The sequence below is a fragment of the Chamaea fasciata genome, unplaced genomic scaffold, assembly GCF_029207755.1.
Source record: "Chamaea fasciata isolate MVZ Bird 193981 ecotype frontalis unplaced genomic scaffold, bChaFas1.0.hap1 SCAF_1, whole genome shotgun sequence".
Classification (NCBI taxonomy): domain Eukaryota; kingdom Metazoa; phylum Chordata; class Aves; order Passeriformes; family Sylviidae; genus Chamaea; species Chamaea fasciata.
The window spans coordinates 53,372,764-53,392,114 of NW_027094086.1; the positions used below are offsets into that span (position 1 = coordinate 53,372,764).

The 19,351-nt window shown below is 38.7% G+C and overlaps 1 protein-coding gene across 4 annotated transcripts in view; it reads right to left on the reverse strand.

The window, feature by feature from the left end:
- The window catches only part of SPIRE1 (spire type actin nucleation factor 1), a 128,272-nt gene that overhangs the window by 39,154 nt on the left and 69,767 nt on the right, over positions 1 to 19,351 (reverse strand). For all 4 annotated transcript variants that reach the window (XM_066183852.1, XM_066183835.1, XM_066183843.1 and 1 more), the window contains exons 4-5: positions 11,124 to 11,249; positions 1,102 to 1,185 (exon numbers count right to left, since the gene is read on the reverse strand). In XM_066183852.1, the coding sequence (XP_066039949.1) occupies positions 1,102 to 1,185; positions 11,124 to 11,249 (210 nt within the window). The remainder of the gene's footprint in view (positions 1 to 1,101; positions 1,186 to 11,123; positions 11,250 to 19,351) is intronic.

Here is a 19,351-nt window from a genome sequence, read left to right on the forward strand (position 1 = left end):
AAATAGAAATTTTGGAATGGACTCCAAGTCCTAAGATCTTGCAATAGAAAGACTCAACTTCTTTTCCTCTGCCTGTAAGAGCACCACACACTAACACCTCCCTCTCATTTTCTGTGAAGCAGAATGGCTGGAGAGAAGAAAGAACAGGTGGAGGATAGAAGACTGGGAAATTAAAATCAAGTACTTTTTAAGACTCTCATAATATTCCTCTATGAACTGGCAAGAACAGTACCTAGAAAATAAATTAAGTTTTTTCCTGCTTAAGAGTTTCCCTGCAGCCTTTTTCTTTCACCACTGGAGAAATTCGGCTGGTGGCTCTGTCTACTGCCTGACTGCCCCTCTGAAGGGCAGTCAGCATGGTACCTGTCTAAATGTCCAGTCTTTAAACTGCAAAAGCTTCTCCATGAAAACAGCCTAAGGAAAAATGTATTACTTGGATACCTGTATTGTTTCATCTGTCTGCAAAGGAACGTTGAGACTTCATTTAGTTCTAACTTGTAGTGGGTTACTTTAATTCATATATTAAAAACAATACACCAGAGACTGATTTGAACACAGTATCATAGAATGGTTTGGGTAGAAAATACCTTAAAGCTCATCTAGTTCCAACCCCCCTGCACTAGGCAGGGACACTTTTCATTAGACAAGGTTGCTGACACCTGTTCCTGTGCCTCACCATTCTCATGGTAAAGAATTTTTCCTAATATCTAATCTAAATCTCTTTCAGTTTAAAGCCATTCCATCTTGTCCTGTCACTAAATGTACTTATAAAAAAGTCCCTCTTGAGCTCCCTTGGAGGCTCTTTTAGGCACTGGAAGGTGCTCTAAGGTCTCCCTGGAGCCTTCTCTTCTCTGGGCTGAACAACTCCAGCTCTATCAGCCTGTTTCCACAGTAGAGATGCCTCAGCCCTCTGAGCATCTTTTTGGCTTCCTCTGGACTCAATTCAACGGGTCCCCATTCTTCTTATGTCGGAGCTACACGGATGGGCACTATTTCAGGTGGGGACTCATGAGGCAGAGGCAATAATGCCTTAGTTAAGCTATATAAAGAAAAATAAACTACCAGTAGTGATGTTGAATCGCTATTCCATTGTTGTCTTACCCAGTCAGCATTTTTCAGTTCATCAAGATCTGTGCTGGATTCATCACTTGCCTCTTTGTCCATCTCCTGAATCTTCTTCAGGTTCTGCCATTGAAAAGGAAATGAGTCAATAAATGAACAGTGGCATTAACTCTCAAGTAAAACTGAAGCCTAAGTTTTAATCTCTTGTATCATGTTGTATTTTACTGAATGTTTTATGACTTCAGTAGCAATGCTGTAAAAGTAACTTGAAACACTGTATTTCTCTTCCTTGGAAAGTTAACCTTAAATGCTGGGAACAAATGTTAAGTTTTGAGTATGAAAGTACTTCAGATAATAACATGCTGGAGGAAAAACTACACATTAAAATGTTTATATCCCTAAATTTTTATATGCACAGAAAAAAACCTTAACCATCTATCACGTCTGTTAAGCTGCAACACAGAAAATATTACCAGCTTGACAAGGATCCATTAATATGAAAATTAAGGCTTGTTGAATTCAAGGCAGCTCATTCTTGTAGAAGGAGAAATAAACTATGAGAAATAAACGATGAGAAACATTGAATAGTGACAGAATTGTATATATAGATAGCAATTAATTACTCTGTATAACATGGGTATAGATTCTGAAATATCCATAATAAAATCACGTGAGGAAGAGAAACAAATCTTTCAAAGATGAAAACTGCTACTTATGAACAAGATCAGATCATGCAAATATGGAAAAGATGGTATGCAAATGGAAAAAAAAACTTTCATACCAACAAGAATATGAAAAACAATTAAAAGATACAGCAGACGAAAGAACAGGCAAGCTTGAACACAGAAGGCTGTGGCTTTACACAAATTTTCTTATATACATCAACACCTGTATATTCAAAAGGCACTTCTTTTGTTTACTCCTGTACTGAAATGCTTTGGAATCTGCAGTATGTGCAATTCCTCAGTAATCCACTTCACTTTTACAGAGAGTTTTCTAGAAAATCTTTAACAACATTTAATTTGATCTATTTTCTAAGTACTCAGTAATGTATCTGAAATGGATATTTAAGTCCTCTGCTAATAACTTTTTTATTTTTTTGAGACTAAAGCAACAGGTCAGAGATCTGACAGGCATATCTACCAAAAGTATTTCTATATTTTAAGCACTTAAGTTCTTCTTTTAATGGAACTGAACCATCAGTCTCATTTCAGCTTCTCAGCTTTCCAGAAAAAGTAAAAATAAGCATTCTTTTTAAAACTTCTTTTTCCCTGGAAGCAGTTCCTAAACTGCCAACATTCCAGTGTAAGAAATGGAAGCCCTGGAAGAGTGCTTAACTTGCACATTCAACAGTGCAAGCATCTACCAAACCTGGCCGCAGAGACAGAACATGTGAGTCAGCTACCACAGAGGTTTTGGAAAGAGACCAGAGGTATTCTTTATCATCTTATTTATGTAAGTAACACAATTGCTTTAGTATCAAAGAAGAAATACTACATTTGCCCTATCAAAATAAAATACATAATTTACAAGAGGACTCCACAAAAGCATAAATCACCCACACTAACAAAAGCAGATACATCATGGGACAATGTGGGAACATTTTGGCATGACTTGCAGCATCACAACAGGACACACAACTGGGAAAGAATGTCTTCATGGAAACTTCTGTTGGTCCTGGTGCTGCAGTCAGTCCGACACTTACAGGGAATTGCCCTTTCCAAGGGAAAAATCAGAAAAATGGGAAGCAAGGGTAACATAAAGGCCTTGCTTATGTGTAGTCTGCTATCCAGGGGTTCTTCTTTGCTGTATCATACAGTTGGAGTCATCATTTCAAATATAGTACCTATGAACTGTAAATTACTTTCTTTCTTGCAAATTGCTAGCATCTACTGGTAAACTGCAAAATATAACATCTGATACCTTTTCTTTTATATCTTTGTAATCAAAAAGATAACTTCAGTAAATGGACTCACAACTGTCAGATCTGCTCCTCCTTCCCATACTGGAAGGTACACTTTAATTTTTTTTAAAATAAACATGTTCCAGCTGCTTAACCTATACTTCAGCTATTCAGCAAGACTGGTGACAATCACCAATCTCAGCAACTGCGTTCCCTACCATACAGTTTATGGGGCTGGTTTATACCCAAAGGCTGATGCTTTTGACTGACAGAAATATTTCATGAAGCCAAAAGAGATTACAACCTGTTTTTCTTAACAGCTGAAAATAAGAAGTGGGAAAAAACCCAACCTGAGCAGCTGAAAGATCTTCCAAATAAGGCCACCATTTAATTAGTTTCTCTGGAACATAGCTAGAGGGGCAGTTCCTACCCAAGAAAGCACAGGTGTTAAGTGATGCTGGCTACCGCGCACCAGAGAGCTGCAGGAGCAAAACCTGCCAGCCAAGAGATGAAGTGTCTCCAAGTGCAGTTTTATGATACAAATGAGCTGGTACAAGCACAGGCTACTGCCAAAGCTGGGCTTCTTTTACTCGCCATCCCTGTGCTGAGTGCTTGGCTGCAGCCCTGGTACCACAGACACCCACTTTGGAAGGATAGTTCATTCAATTCCCTGGCACCTGGCTCTGGAACTTAAATGCAGTTCACCATGGAGTTAGTGGAGAAGAGTAGAAGATAAAGGAACTTCCATCATTATAGAGCTAACAAAGCTTTGGAAGAAACCAGCAAGCGCTCCATGCTTGCAGGAAGTGTTTAGGAAGGCTTCTTTAGCCTGTCAGGTACTGCTTGGGAAGGAATAAATTCACTGTGACAAATGATTATGTTTAAACTTGCAGACTAAATGGAACATTAGGGTTTCTCTCCAGCATCCCCAGCCAGCATCAGTGGGTTTCTGCCTCTGTTTCAACCGTAAATTATAGAAACCAAAACATTTAAAATACAATAGACCCTTTGTCAGAATTCAACTGTGCTCCAAAACCTTCAAGTAACCTCAGCTGCTGCTGCTGTAGCCACTTGCACTTACCCTTGGGACAATAGCTTAAGAAAAGCTATTACAGTATAATAAATACATGGCCTAAATGGATTTCCATTTCAGGAAGCGGAAAAAATCTTAAAAGGGTTTTTCTAAATAATCCCAGAACCTCAGACCCATACCACAGACCCAATTCACCTATTACAGCCTGGGCATTCATTCAGGCAGTAAGGGTTGGATGTGTAGGAAATTTCTGTTTCAAGAGCTTTAGCTTTTTTTAAAAACCTTTTGCAGCATTTGGCCATTTTTTTAGAGGACTGCATTTTGCAACAAAAGCTAGTAATAAAAATATCAAATGTCTTCAAACCTCTTGCTGTACTATTAAAAGCAGGCACTTGATTTGCTGCTGCTGCGTGGCCCACATTTGAGATGTGCTCTTCTGTGCTCAGTGACAGATGGGAGTTTATGTAAGACTCTTCTCAGCACAGTGTCAAAGACTGCCTTCCATAAAATGCTTTCTAAAACCCAGTGCTTTAATGAATGTGGTATTCTAGGGAATCCAGACCTGGACTTCGCCTTTCACCAATTGCAGAGCACAGTCTACTGTAGTTCCCAGTTTATACTCTTAATTAGGAATCACTTGCTAACTGATTAAATTGATTCTTACACTGCTATCCGTGAAACTAGTAAAACATTCTTGCACATCTAGGCTCAATTTAAAAATATACAGCATGCACATATGGGAAAAACTTTTATATACCTTCAGCTATTCAACATGGGTTTAAATTCCAAGGGCTTAGGCAGCAGCATTACTCTAGGTCTTTGAAAAGACCCAAAACCCATTAGATTCAAACTGGGAATAGGATCAGTTAAACCAGTTCCTGAAATCTCAAGCTGATAGCAAAGTTCTTCACGTATAGAGGTATGGGCGGATGCTCAGCTCTGGAGAGGGCAATAGTCACCATGCTGCTCAACATGACTCTGCAAGAGGCAAAAAAAAACCCACACCAAGGGCATGTAACGCTGATTTGAGTGACAGTGTCTGCACCACTTAAGAAAATAAAACCAAACTCTCCCCTGCCCAACACAAACCAGCAGCATTTTCCCTTATTAAACGTCCTAAATTGAGGGATCAAACTGATCACAATGGAGCTGCAAGCCTGACAACAACACAGCTGCAAAAGTGGAGTCACTGGAGACTTGGAAGTGTAGGCAAAAGTGAAGTTCTGAGCTGAAAAGTTTGTGATTTAATTCATTTCTCCAGCTGTGCTCACTGAAAATCCAAGCAGCAGAGTATTTGACAACTTTTACAGTCACAAGACTTTTGAGAGTAACTGGGCTAATGACTCTATTTCCAAAATAAGTTAGCCATTAACATTGTTTAGGTACCTATTAACTACTTCCATTATCATATTTTGTACAAATAATACAGCAGTATAACCACCTGACTTTTCTCATTAGCTTTTTTCCAACTGAATCTTTGTATGAAACTGAAACTAGGAAAAAAAGAAAGAAACAATTTCATCTCTACACATGTACTTATTTAGAATTTGTATGTTTACATTTAATACAGATGAGATTGAAGTATATCCAGGCAGACTGAAAGAATTATACTTTTACATCAGAAAGGACAGAAATGAAAAGCAACATGTTTTAAAAGAACAGTACAAAGATGACAGATTGGGAGCTTTCTCTATGTTCTACCAAAAGCCTAATTACAAGGCACATTGTGGATAATGAAATTATGGATGAGTTTTTGATGAGCATGGATTTTCCCTGCAATCAGAGATGTAGGCAATTATAAAAATATACAAAGTCTTAATTAGTTTTGGAAGGAATATTAATTTTGATGCTCTAGGGTGTATATCAATCTCCAAAAGCTTTTGAGATACAAGTCAAACCTACTGCAACAGATCTGCCTACTGGACTCTTATCTCATATTCTGGCCAGCATCACATGGTGTTTTTTAGCACCACCTGTGCCAGCTGAGGAGTTTATAACCCACAGGTCTACATCCTAGAGGCCAGCATCACCTTCCTCGGTAGCACCCACAGAGTCATCAAGTGTTTGAGAGTGGAAGAGATCTCTGGAAGCCTGCTGGTCCAACTCTCCTGCTAAAGCAGGGCCACCCAGAGCCAGTTTGTCCAGCATTGTATCCAAGAAGCTTTTGAATATTTCCAAGGACAGAGAATCCACAGCCTTCCCAGAAAACCTTTGTCAATGCTCAGTCACCTTCATAGTAAAAACAGTATTTCTGGCTGTTCAGAGGAACCTCCTGCACTTCAGTTTGTGTCCAATGCCTCCCATCCTGTCACTGGGTATCACTGAAAAGAGCCTGATCCTCTGTCCTCTTTGCACTCTCCCTTCAGGTATTTAGAGACATTGATGAGATCCCCCTGAGCCTTCTCATTTCCAGACTGAACAGCCCTGGGTCTCTCTGTCTTTCCTCCCAGGAGAGATGTTCCAGTTCTTCATCATCTTCCTGGCCCTTCCCTGGACTCTCTCCATTATGTCAATGTCTCTCCTGTACTGGGGAGGCCAGAACTGGACCCAGCACTCCAGTGCTGAGCACAGGGGGAGGATCACCTCCCTCAACCTGCTGGCAACATTTCTGCTAATGCAGCCTGGGACACCACTGGCCTTCTTTGCAGCAAGGGCACATTGCTGACTCGCTCAGCCATGAAGTGCATGTGGAACATTAACTCCAGGAGAAGACCGGGCAGTAACAGGGAGCCAGAGGAGGACTAGGGCAGATATCCCTTCAAAAAGCAGGTTCACAATGTGGATACAGCCCTGGTGAATCCCCTGTCTGAGCCGGAGAACTAATTTTGCACTCCTTTGCTTGCATAGTGTCTGTCTCTCTCAGCCACACTCAATGCCATTTCTGAGCAATGTGTGTGACCTTTTCAGATACTTCACAGCAGGAACATTTGCTTTATCTCATGGACATCACTTATTTGTGCCTACAGTTCTGTCTATGGCCAGGTGCCACCAAAGGTTATGTCAATGACTTTTGGACGATCCTGAAAAGATAAATCTTTTCTTTTACATGGGTCAATTTTTAGCGGATATTCACACTACCTTGCCCCCCACCATATATGTGTGCATTTCCTTCACCTTGTGGACCATTTTCCCCACCCCCTCAAAAAAAACCCAACCAAAACCAAACCCAAAAACAACAACAACAAAAAAAACCCACCCAACAACAACGACAAAAAAAACCCTGAGAGAATCCCTTTCTGTGGGATTTTCTTAATGCAATTTTGAAAGCTCACTTTGAAAAACAAGCTGTACTCCATCTTTGTTATCAGCTGTAAAAGCGTAAACAGCAGGTCACAAGAATTAAGAGGTCTTGGCCCATCAGACCATTCCTGAATAGCAGCAGATGGTACCCAGGGTGGATCTGCAGCAAGGGCACCTTTCACAGACCCTGAGCATCATGCAGGTGCTGCCAGCAAGCTGAAAAACACCCCAGTAAACTTGCTAAAAAAACTCCACCTTGCAAAAAGAAAATTTTTAGTTATTTACTTTTTTTAAACTATTGCAACAGAGCTATGACATCTTTCTCAACTCTGTCCATCCTGTGCATCTACTACATGAAACATTTCACACTTTTCAAGAATGGAAGTACCATCTCCCTGTCTGCAAGTCAACTTTACTGCTGACCTTTCATACATAGGGAATCAGACCGGAAATAATCATATGGCACCAATTATGTGACAAAGTGCCTTAAACATTCTATTTGACATCCATTGAGATTATCTGAACAGCTCACTCATCGCTTCATCGTTTCTGATTAGTACACTCACCCAAATTCATGCCAGTACAGCCCTCTGTGAATCTATGCTCTATTTGTCATATGACAGATGATGACTAGGGAACACGTGGCTCCTCAGTATATATAAAATATATATATATATTAAAACATATTACAACCTATAGACCTGTCCCTCCTACCTACCAATCTATCCCTCTTGAAATCCTGGAGTTTCAAAGTCCTCCTAAGTTTTTATAGGGCCAAACCGAAAACAGCATCACAGCAATACTTTTCCCCTGACTCTTTCACGGTTTATTTCCCATCTAAACCTGTTCTAGGCTGTAACATAATATAGGTCAGATTTCATTCACTCCAAGCAAGTGGAGTTTTACAGATAAAAATTCTCCCTCTTCCACAACAGTGAAGCTGCATTTACTGAATTTAAGAATTTACTGACCAAAAAACAAGAACCTCATATACGTGGGAAACAGATACCCAGATGCCACTCAGTTACCCTAGAAGGGATCCAAGTAATTTCAAAGTAATTTTTAGGTACAGGAAAGCTACTTTAAATAATTTCAGAGGATTCTTTCCCTTTTATGGTGTTTTTAATTTCATTTTCATCTCACACACACAACTGCATCTAGGTCTGGAGGAATCTAAAGGAAGATCTCCAAATGAGGCTGTTATTTTTTGAAACAAACTAACAATTTAAAATTCCCACAATATTAGACAGTATAATTTTTTTTTTTAATTGGGATTGATGTATGTAACTTGGTTCTTTTCCCCCAGTTCTCTGCCAATGCAATCACCACAAATCCATGACAACAACATTTCCTTACTGAAGTATTCAGTGTTTATCACCTTTATTCCCATTACTTATAAGACAACAACAAAAGGAAAAAAGGAATTTACTAGAAGAGTATTTAACTGTAGTCCTCATGACTTAAAGTTCTGCTATGAATTTTCAAGACAGAAGAGCATGTAAACAGCAGCACAGCTTTTACTGGCACAAACCTAACATGATCATATGATCCCTGCTTGCCTCAAGTATAAACTATAAAGGTCATTTTAAAATGGTGCAACAAGATTTACAGCATTTCACCTCATACTTTCTTCATACCTATGTTTTATTTTGTACACCGTATTATTTTCAAAATTAAATGCCTTCCAAATCTATAGTTAGATAAAAGCTGTGACCAAGGACCAAGCACATCATAAATCCAAAGTATTCAGATTCCAAAAGCTGCTTCCACGATAATTTTCTTGGTAATTTCTTACATGCCTACTGAGGGTCTGATCCAGAGTAAAATGAAATCAAAAGGTCAAAATTCTGGCCCTGGTTAGGTGCAGCATAAAAGTCTTACTGATTCAGTAGGGCCAAAATTCCATCCACAAGGATTACTTCCTTTGACCTAAATGTGCTTTGAATCAATGCCTAATAGTCTGTGAGAGGCAAATGGTCTCTTTCATTTGGGATTAACTCATAGTATTCTCTATGGTGTGATCAGATGTTGTTGGGTTTTTATGCCCAATGATAAGGTGATTAAATAATTTGCAAATTCAAAATGCCTTTCCACTTTTAAAAAAAATTTTAAAAGATTATTGTTAAGACATGATTTTAAACTGTTATAGCCCACAATATTTTATTTTGACATTGACAACAAAGATGCCTTATTACTGCTCACTGTAGCCAAGGTGTTGGAGAACTGTTGGAAACATAACTCCTCTCTGAGCAGAAAGAAGAACTCTGAAGGGCGTTATCTTTGAGCCTCAACATGGACTTTGCAATAGCTGTTGAGTGACATGTTTCCAGCACAGGTCCTTCAGTTAATATATCCAGTAGTTAAAAGCCAAGATGTGAAATAAATGATGTCAAGGTTTGGGAGACAGCTTTGGCATGGAGATCTTTTATCCTGACTGCTCCCTGTATCAGGGGCGCTGGATGCAGATGTCCCATAACACAGGCACTTCAGAAAACAAGTGGCTCTTTAGCCTTGCTGACATTGTCAAAATTATCCTTGTATAACACTGCTTCAGTTTAAAATTGCTTTCAGTTTGAATAGGACTGGAGAAGAAGTGGAGATGAAATGTGACCCAGTGCAGCAGAAAAACATCTCCGAAGGATTCTCCCTCTTGGATGATGCATCTCACTCAGGAAGGAAAGAGCAGCCGCCCCTTATGTCTCTGGTTTGCATCTTCCTCTATCAGCATGATAAAAGCTCTCTTGTGTTGCTCTGAGGTTCATCTGACCTTTTAATGAGCTGATTCAGCTCATTAACCTGACAAGGAGTAACTCCTTTATTTTTAGTTTTGCTTGATATTTATTGCATTTGTTCCCTAGAATCAGAAGAAGGAAAACAGTGGGAGTATGTGTGTGTGGGTGGAACAGCTCTGTCTCTTTCAGCAGCAAAATTTTTTAGGTCAGCCTGTAAAATCTTATCCTGCTTTTCAAGGGTACTGTAGATCTTGACTTACAAAAGAAAAGAAAATCCTTCAGGGATTTATTATGAAAAAAAAAAATTATGAAAGCATTGCTACTTGACAGGTTTTCTTTGGTGAAGAAACCAGCTTTGAGAAAAGAATTTCCCTTCCTGCCCTTCCCCTCACCCATCAGTTGTCCAGCGTTACCAGCACCCAGACTGTTTTAATACAACTGTTCATGGGGCCACTCTGCAGGCCAGATCACTGAAACTATTTGCAGTAAATATCATCCTTAAAATCACTCTTCAGCCAGAGCCGTTAATTGCAATGGCTCACAGGATGGCCCTTCAGCCAACAGTAACAGCCAAACAGGCAGTGAACATAAGCATTGTGACCTGAAGGGGAAAATTTTTCTATTTTTAAAGTTGGCTCTGCTGTGAAACCAATGTGACAGACAACAAACCAATCAGACAGCAAAAGGTAAGAGAAGCTGCTGACTGGGGACAAAATATGAGCTAGAAGAACCTCAGATAATTCTCAGCAAAGAGAATCCCCTCATGGGAAGGAGCTGAGGAAGAGCAGGCAAAGCTCTGACACTTCATAATATCCCTAAAATACCAGAGAAGACTTTAGACTCAAATATATTGCATATATGCACGCAGGAATGGGTACATACACATATCCAATGTGTTACCCTCCAAGAAAATCTTCTGTTTCATTCCCAAATAGACTAGTCACAATTAATAACAAATTCTGAGGGATGTAAATAGTTACAGGCCAAAAGAAAAAAAACCAAAACCTCAGCTGAAGAAGTGTACCCCCTGAAAACTAGAGATGATCTCCTCAAGCCTCTGGCATTCCCTGCTGGCTGGGTACAGAAGCGATTTTGTAAGCCAAATTCACATGGTGATGAGCTCAAAAGCAGAAAACCTTCTCAGACTGCTTACCTCTTTTGCACTTTTAATTTTGGCCAGGAAAGTGTAGAGCTCCATTGTTTCAGCAAACAGAGCCCGACACACTGCTTGATAGTGGTTGGGCGCCTCTGATCGGGTTGGCAGGTGGGCAGCACACAGCTAGGGAGAAAAATAAATAACAGGATCAAAACAATGCCCCATTGCTTTCATTAATGCTACAGAGCATGAAATAACATGAAAGTGAATGCAACTGAATATCAAGGGCACAAACATCCATGAAACTTTTAAGTTCAGTCAGGAATTGGGGTGTACTATAGGAATGGTAATGGGACTGGTAGACCATGTTCTGGAAAACCAAGACACTGACTTTTCATAACAAAAAAAAAAACAAGGGGGATGACATAATTCAACGTAATTGTCATAATTGTGAGAACAAGCCATCTTGCAGTAGCAAATTTTGGGAAAACATACTTAATTCAAGCCAGCTTTAACAGTAAGTGTTAAGTATTCCTATTAATGTGGAAGAGAACTGTATCCCTACCAGTTTATAAAAGGATGGAAGGTGAAGCAAGGAAAAAAGTACAGTGTAATCATCAAGCTGAAACTCTGATCAGGTTTATTTCAAGCAGCACAAAGATTTAAAAATCAGCAAGAGCTATGGAAGCACAGGAAGCACCTCAGACATTCATGAACATTTCCAAACACAGGCATAGCTAATGCAAAGGAACCCTACAGGTGTTTCCATATGCACTAAACTTGAGAAACTCTGAAAGCCTACTCAAATCACTAACAATTATTCACAGTTACTGATGAGCAGTCAGTCCAGCATTGCTTTTACAGTGAAACTTGCAGCTCTCATTTCCAACAAGAGAAGTTTCACTGAAACTAGCCTTTACATTTCAAACTGAGAGCCTGAGTGGTTTGAGTGACATCCAGCTTCGTGAACATATTATGTTCATGGAAATATCAGCTGAAAACAGAATAAAATAACATCTGCAATTTGTTTCCTAAACATGTTTTATTAAAAAAATCCCAAAGCTGAAATTTGGGTATCCATATCATGTAGCACACTGGTGTATATGTAAAACTAAAACAAAGTCTTAATCAAGGCCTTAAAATTTTTCTTGTTTCTGTGGTTGTATAGTGACTATTTTTTATATATATAGCTACATTCAGATCTCCAGAACTAAAGCTTGATACAAAAGCCTCTTTGGCAGAAGAGCCCTTAATTAGCCTAGTGGCATACTTGTCCAAATCTCTCCTGTTATTCCAGTGAATGCTGTGGCTCCAAGGGCCGCGATGCATGTAAAGCTCAGGCTGCTTTTCCATATTGCTTTCCATTTGATTTAAATCCATACTGCCACTAAAAGGTGTGGTCCTGTGGCCTCCAGCTGTATGAATCCACGGATACCCTTATGCTGGCACGGGAGTTCGCGCCCTAACTCAGAGAGGATTACTCACCCAGACAAAAATTAACAATGTGAAGGAAGTGGAGCAGCAGACAATTACTCTTCATGGCATGGACACACAGAAGTGAAGGCAAAAAGGAGCAAGGAGAACGGGCTGCCAGGGTGGGAAAAGGGAGGAAGGGCTGAACAATTGTTTTTGGGTACAGTCAGATTTAGACTGCCCCGATCTCATTGACAAGTTACTCTCTGAGGCCATAGGCCCCTTGCTATCTTTTATTTCTTCCCATTAGAATAACAATACAGAGCTCAATGGTCAGATTTGGTCAACTCCTTTGATAAACTTTTAAAAGCACAATTTGGACTCCTGCAATATCCTATTATGGCTATGGACCCCTATGTATTATCTCCCTTTAGTTGCAAAAAAGAATATACATACAGAAGGTTTATATATATGTGTGTGTATATTTTTATTCCTTCCTGTATGTTTTCCTTCCATGTAGGAAATGCAAGGCAGCCATGTTCACGACATTACCCTTGACCCCTACACTTCAAATTTTATGCTGTTTTACAGTAGATGGCCAACATTTTCTTAAACTCTTCAAATTTATTTCTGGATAATCACAAGGACATAGTTGACATATGGCTCCCCCTTTTCTCCCCATCCCCCTGCTTTTTTTCCTTTTTTCATCCTTTTTTTCTCCTTTCCATTTTTTTCACCCTTTTTAATAGATTTTAATAAAGGATCATCTCTTTTGCAGATAAAGGGAGAAAAACCAAAACAGATGAACGCCTAATGTGTGCGAAAATGATAACACATACCAAAAAGACAGAATCTACTAAACATTTCCCTTAATGAAAATATTAGATCATTAGACCAGTTCTGAGTATGGTTGTGTTCTTTCTTTTCTCAATAATGAATCATGTCCTTACTTGCCTTACTACGTTTTCATTTTCTGGTTATTCATTATAGTACAGAAAAAAGTGTTTCATTCTAAAATACACTATTTACAAAAATAAAAATAATAGAAACAGCAATTTTGAAAAAGGCCATAAAATGGTATAAGTCTTCATAGCTGAGAATAAAATTTTATTATTATACAGACTGCACAAAGGTTTTTAAGAATCTTTTTTTTCTTTATTCAGAGGCACATTAATTAGAAATAATTTGCATCAAATACTGAGAAAGTTAATAAAATGCAGTGGTGACAAGTTCAAGCAGGGAATGGTTGTAATATTGATTCTATTACTGAACACAAAGTAAAGGGAAAAAAAAAAGCCTGCTGCTGAACTTAAGTTACAAAAGCAATCACATAAAACCTCACCATTTGCTTTGCAAACGTTAGGCTCCAGGTATTAGAAGAGGGCCAACAGCTCCTACTAACTTTCATGTCCTGAGAAATAAGTCTCTGAGTGATCTTATATGATGTGAAGATGCATTACATAATAAAACTCCTTGTGGTAATATTAAGTCAAATGACTCAACATGAATTTTTTTGGATTAGGGAAGGTAAACCTGAAGAAAAAGGAAAATGTAAATAGGACAGGCTGATTTTTTTCATCCTTCATTGTAATATATTGTAGTCAGTTCAGAATGCCTGACAAGCTGTAACTTCTGCATGAAAAAAATACCACAAAATCTAGGCAGGCAAGGCAAATCAAGCATGAAATGTCACTTCTAGCCTGAGTTCAGGATATTTATCCACTTTAAAAAAAATTAAATGTTTACGTTTATGGTAGTAGTGTTTGAAAAGCTACATTACTGTAACACACAGCAAAAATCCCAGTCAGTATGTTTTAATAACTGAGAAATGAAAGGACAGCCACCTAATAAACTCCTCCTCTTAACATGTCATAGTGGTAGTGGTGCAAGAAGGATTAAGATCACATATGCAGTCTTTTCCAGTCATTTTGAGGTTGTATGCTTATTCTGACACTTGCCTTTTCATCCCTCATGATACAACTTAAAACTACCCTAAGGGGAATGAACTCGAACAGTGCCCAGAGCTTAATACAAGGGCTGTTTGTTCTGCTTCCAAGGAGTCTCAAAGAGTAAGGCTCAAAACAGATTATGGGGTCTTTGCAAACTGGTGAAATAATAAAAAATATTATCAACTCCTGAAACATTAACTAGCTCAGTCTGTAAATATTTCCATTTGCAATCATTGTGAAGAGCTGGGATTTCTGATTTTTTTTTTTTTTTAACTGAGCCTATCCAAAACCCCAGCTTGACCCAAAGCATTCAATCTTTGCTTAGATCACTAAGAAGATTAGAGGCTGTTTCCATCCACATTCAGGGTTCACAGGAAAAAAAGGCATTATGTAAATATGATAGCCTTGCCAGCTCCACCAACTTCATCTTCAGTTGACTAGGAAACAGGGTGCACCAAGCCAAATCAGTGCTAACAGGAATCACAATTTAACCATCTGAAGAGATCAAACAGCATTTCTTGCATTTGCTGGAATATATTCCAGCAAGGCTTCCATAAAGTTACAAAAAATACAACTGACTTGCCCACTAAAATGCAGCTAAGTTTTGCAAAACTATTTTGGCTAGATATACACTGCAAGCTTCATCAAAACACCTGGGCTGCTGGAATTAAGATTTCAGAAGACAAAAAGTGTTTCCACTTGTAATTATCTTAGGCAGAGGGCCTGTATGAATGCAGCACAAAGAAGAAAAGGATTTCTTTTTCCCATGGGCCACAAAGACAGGCCATTGATATTATGCAAAACATATTACCAGCCTGCAAATGCCAGGCTTGTTAAGTGTTTTGAAAGCCTTGGAGTATTAACAGAGACTTAAAAGATGTACTTTTTCTTAAGCAACAAGAAGAAATTACTTTAACCAACAGATCACTAAACATGCAAGTGAACTAGGTATACGCCTCATCCTTTGCAGTATGGTACTGCAAAATGTTCACAAAATAAAACTCAGCTTGAGATGCCTTTTCAAGTCACGAATATTTTCTGAAAGATTTTATCTCCATGATGATAAACTAGAATTTATGATTAGGCTTTTGTTTTCATATATATCTTTCTTCCTATGAATGTGAACTTCAAGGAGCCACATGTCTTACCAGAGAAATCTTACCAAGACAGTGCCTGCATTGTCATTTGTAAAACTCGACTAAGCACTTTGCTTTGCTTTATTATCCAGAATAATGTGGAGGGATGGACTGTTCACAGGAGTAAGTGTTTTGTCATGAGTTTGTAAGATGTTTCTGCCTGCTAGGACCACTCCGATGTGTAGTACCCATAACTTAGGCACAGTACAAGTTTTGAGGTGGCTTTCACAACACCCGGAGCCATTACACCTGCTTCCCAGCACTTCAGAGCTGCTCTCTCAAACATTCCAGGCAGCAATTTGCCTCTGGCTCTGCTACTTGTAACTGCAGTGGGCCAAGGACTGCCTGATCCCTCTGACAAGGATTCTAGGGGAATACTACTGAGGAAAGACTGCAGTAAAACAAAAGGGATGGGAGCAGACTTAGCTATTAATACACAAAACAAATTAACAGAAAATATAAAAAGTATTCACAGAAAGTCACTCTCCACCTGCTAAAGTTTGGTAACTTTTTAAGTGATATTTTAAATGACCATTTGCAAGTGCCATGGAATGTCCAATTGCTTGACATGTGAGCTCCTAGTTAGTTTTGCACACCTCAAGAAAAACATAGGTTTTGTGGAAATTGAAGCAGATTGCTAGTACCAAGCACATCTACCTCGGTATTTAAGCACTCTAGTAAAGCCTTCCCTTGTGCTGCTATTTGTTGTTTTGATCATCACATCGGGGTGGACAATGGAAGTACCACACAGGTCTCTACTTTCACAGTTTCCAAATTCAATGTTTTAAGTGGTCCTCCCCATAAAATGATTTAGTGAGTACAGTCTGTCTTTACTGATTTTTCTTTCTAGTATGAACCTGCAAATGCAGCAGCAAAGCTATTGCATTTAGCAATAACAGGTATAATTTGAAGAAATAGTGGCCTTGGTTGGTTCTCTCTTTCAGGGCTGTGAAAAGGACACAAGGTAGCTGCTAAAACTAAAGCCAAAACTGCAAATGGAAATTGGATGGTGCAAGTATTGAAAACACTGCTTTGCATAGGATCTTGATCCTTAAAGAAATGTCCACCTGTCTGGATCAGATAATTGTCGTCATCATCATCACTAACTATCCTCTGCTTTGCAAAGTCTAAGGATTAAAGTCTTTCAGCAAATTAAATATATGCTGAAATGTCAAACAGCAATGGACTAACAAATGTTTACAAATGCCCTCCTGAGTCAAAACTTAAGTCAGCGTGGAAGTGAAATTGAAAGACGTTTGTCATGTGGGTAGGCTGTGCTGGGAAATGCCGTTGTGAGGTTTTGTATGCTGTCGTTGTTTTAGAAACACAAGGCAAAACACACGGATTCAAAATGCTGAGGATGAAACCCATGCACAGTTAAGGACTCCCTCCCACTATTTTCTCCTGAACAGAACATTCGTCTTGACACTTTCCTTCAGGTACCAATTGCACTGAGGTGCTGAGCACCATGACTCATTTTCTTTCTTAAAATCTTAACACTGCACAACTGTTTGAAGAGTCTTAACTACTTTTCCATGCTATTAGACTGAATTTAAGCAGTGATGAGAATCTTGATAAAATTTCAACAGACAGCAACTGCAAGACTAACACCTCACTGAACTGTCTCACCTATAAACTTGAACCTCACCCAACAACAGACAATTAAAGGTGAAGATAATTTGTAATCTTACACTTATATGATACCATCTTTAGGTAAATGAGTCTTACAAATATTTAACATAATTAGAAACACTTCTGAAATTACTTAAAACTTACACTGGTGTTAGAAAAGGAAAGCAAACTCCACTATACATTACTGTCTACATCTCAATTTCTAAGCCAAATCAGTATTTTTTCATGCTTAGTGAACCCCATTCTCACTCTTTATTTGCTTTATAAGAATAAAGGAAGATCTTGACTATCAAAACAGACTTTTAAATGAAAGTCAATCTATGTTTTTTGAGAAAATTATTATTTCCACTGGACATTTTGATATTATGTTATGTACTAGTGCAGACTTCCTGACAAAGCTGCATTTGTATAAATTCTCATTTCTACTTGAAAGCTACAAGGGTATTTTTACCCCTCAAATACAGTCCCCTGCATACAGCTGTTTCTGGATTATGTGCTAGGTGTGTTGTTACACTGTCTTTACACAGTGGTCTAACAACATCCTGCTTCTCAAAGAGACTTGTTTCAAAAGAGCCAATTAAGTGAAAACCAATTCCGCATTCTCTCCTAGTTTCAGAGAAACTGTGCTCTGTTGTTTCTTAGCAGAATAATGGGGGAATTAACAATATAAATATGCAGTAATCTGAATTTGCTAACTCTCCTTCTTTGACTATTCAGTGGAACATCAATGGGATTATTCACGGGCGAGGGAGAAAACCTACCATTTATATCTTTCCCATTTTTTAACATGAAATGTCAATCTCTGCAACATTTAGCAAAACCACTAGGTAGCCTGTCAGCAACAACTTTCTAAAGCTCTCTGCTTCACAAGTAGACAACAGCTCATTGGGCAGCTCTCCTCTGTTCCACTCACACATCTGCATTTCATGCCAGAGCAGCGGTGTGAAGGATGAGACGGAGGCATCTGGGTAAGAAAACCAGCTTCAAAAGCAGAGTAGAGGCATAGATGGGAAAACATGATAAAACTGGATAATTAAAGGAGAAGGGGAGTGGCTGTGCATATTCACAGGGCTACCTGTAGTTATTTAGCTAACAGCCCATTAAGCTGCGGAACCACCCTTCACGTTATTAAATAACTTAGACCTGAACAACTGCTAGTTGTTGAAAAGAGCTGCACCCGTGTAATGCCATTTTTTATGTTTGTCTGCCATGTTGCTTAGCCCTCCCTAGGGCTGGAGTGTGCCTTCTACTACTACTGTATTACTGCTTCTGTTCAGGAGAAGAGAGGAGTGTTGGTTTTGTACCAGGACGCTCGGCATACAGAGAATGAAAGAAATGAAATCCCTCATCCCCTCTCTCCAAGACCCCATACAAGCAGATAAAGCAGCGATAAAACCCAGGCTGCTGCTTGAAAAAAAAAAGACTAGTATCTCAGGAAGAAAATAATAGAAAATTTTCTCAGTAGAAAATAATGATGTTTTCAAACAGTTTAAATGAGAAAACAATTTTATCAAAAGGTACCATAAAATGTTGGGGAATGACCCTCAAATCAGAAACCAAATCACACGCAGAAAAGGAAGGGGAAAGTACTGCAGAAGAGAGGCTGTATCTCTCAGCTTTTGAATAATGCCCATCAATCTCATCACTACACAGTTCAGATGTTTGTATACATACTAATTGAGAGACAATATATTAATGTAAGGCAGTTTATTCATGAGCCACTTAAAATCCAATTAAAATATATCAACTAAAATAAAAACATGCACTTTCCTTGGCAGCAATTTAGACTTCACATACAAAGCTTTAAAGTGTATGTGTGTGGGAAGCTTGTTTGTTTTTATGTAAAGTGCTGAAACTTCTCTCAGTAGGCATAATAATTATAATAATTTGCTTTCATGTTTTGTCCTGAAGCACGACTTTTTTATTCCTATCCAAAAAACAGATTTCCAGCCACATAACCAAATAGACAGCATTACTAAGCATAATAAGCTTTTAAACTTCCCTCCCAATGAAAAAACTGAGTAACTTCCAACCAGTCTCATTTTGCTTTCATTAGACCTCAGTGTATGAAAAGCTTTTCTACTCTTCATGTATGCCTACTCCTAATTTGTAGCACCTTTGTCAGGGAAATCATGTCTTGGAACCCTGATTGCAT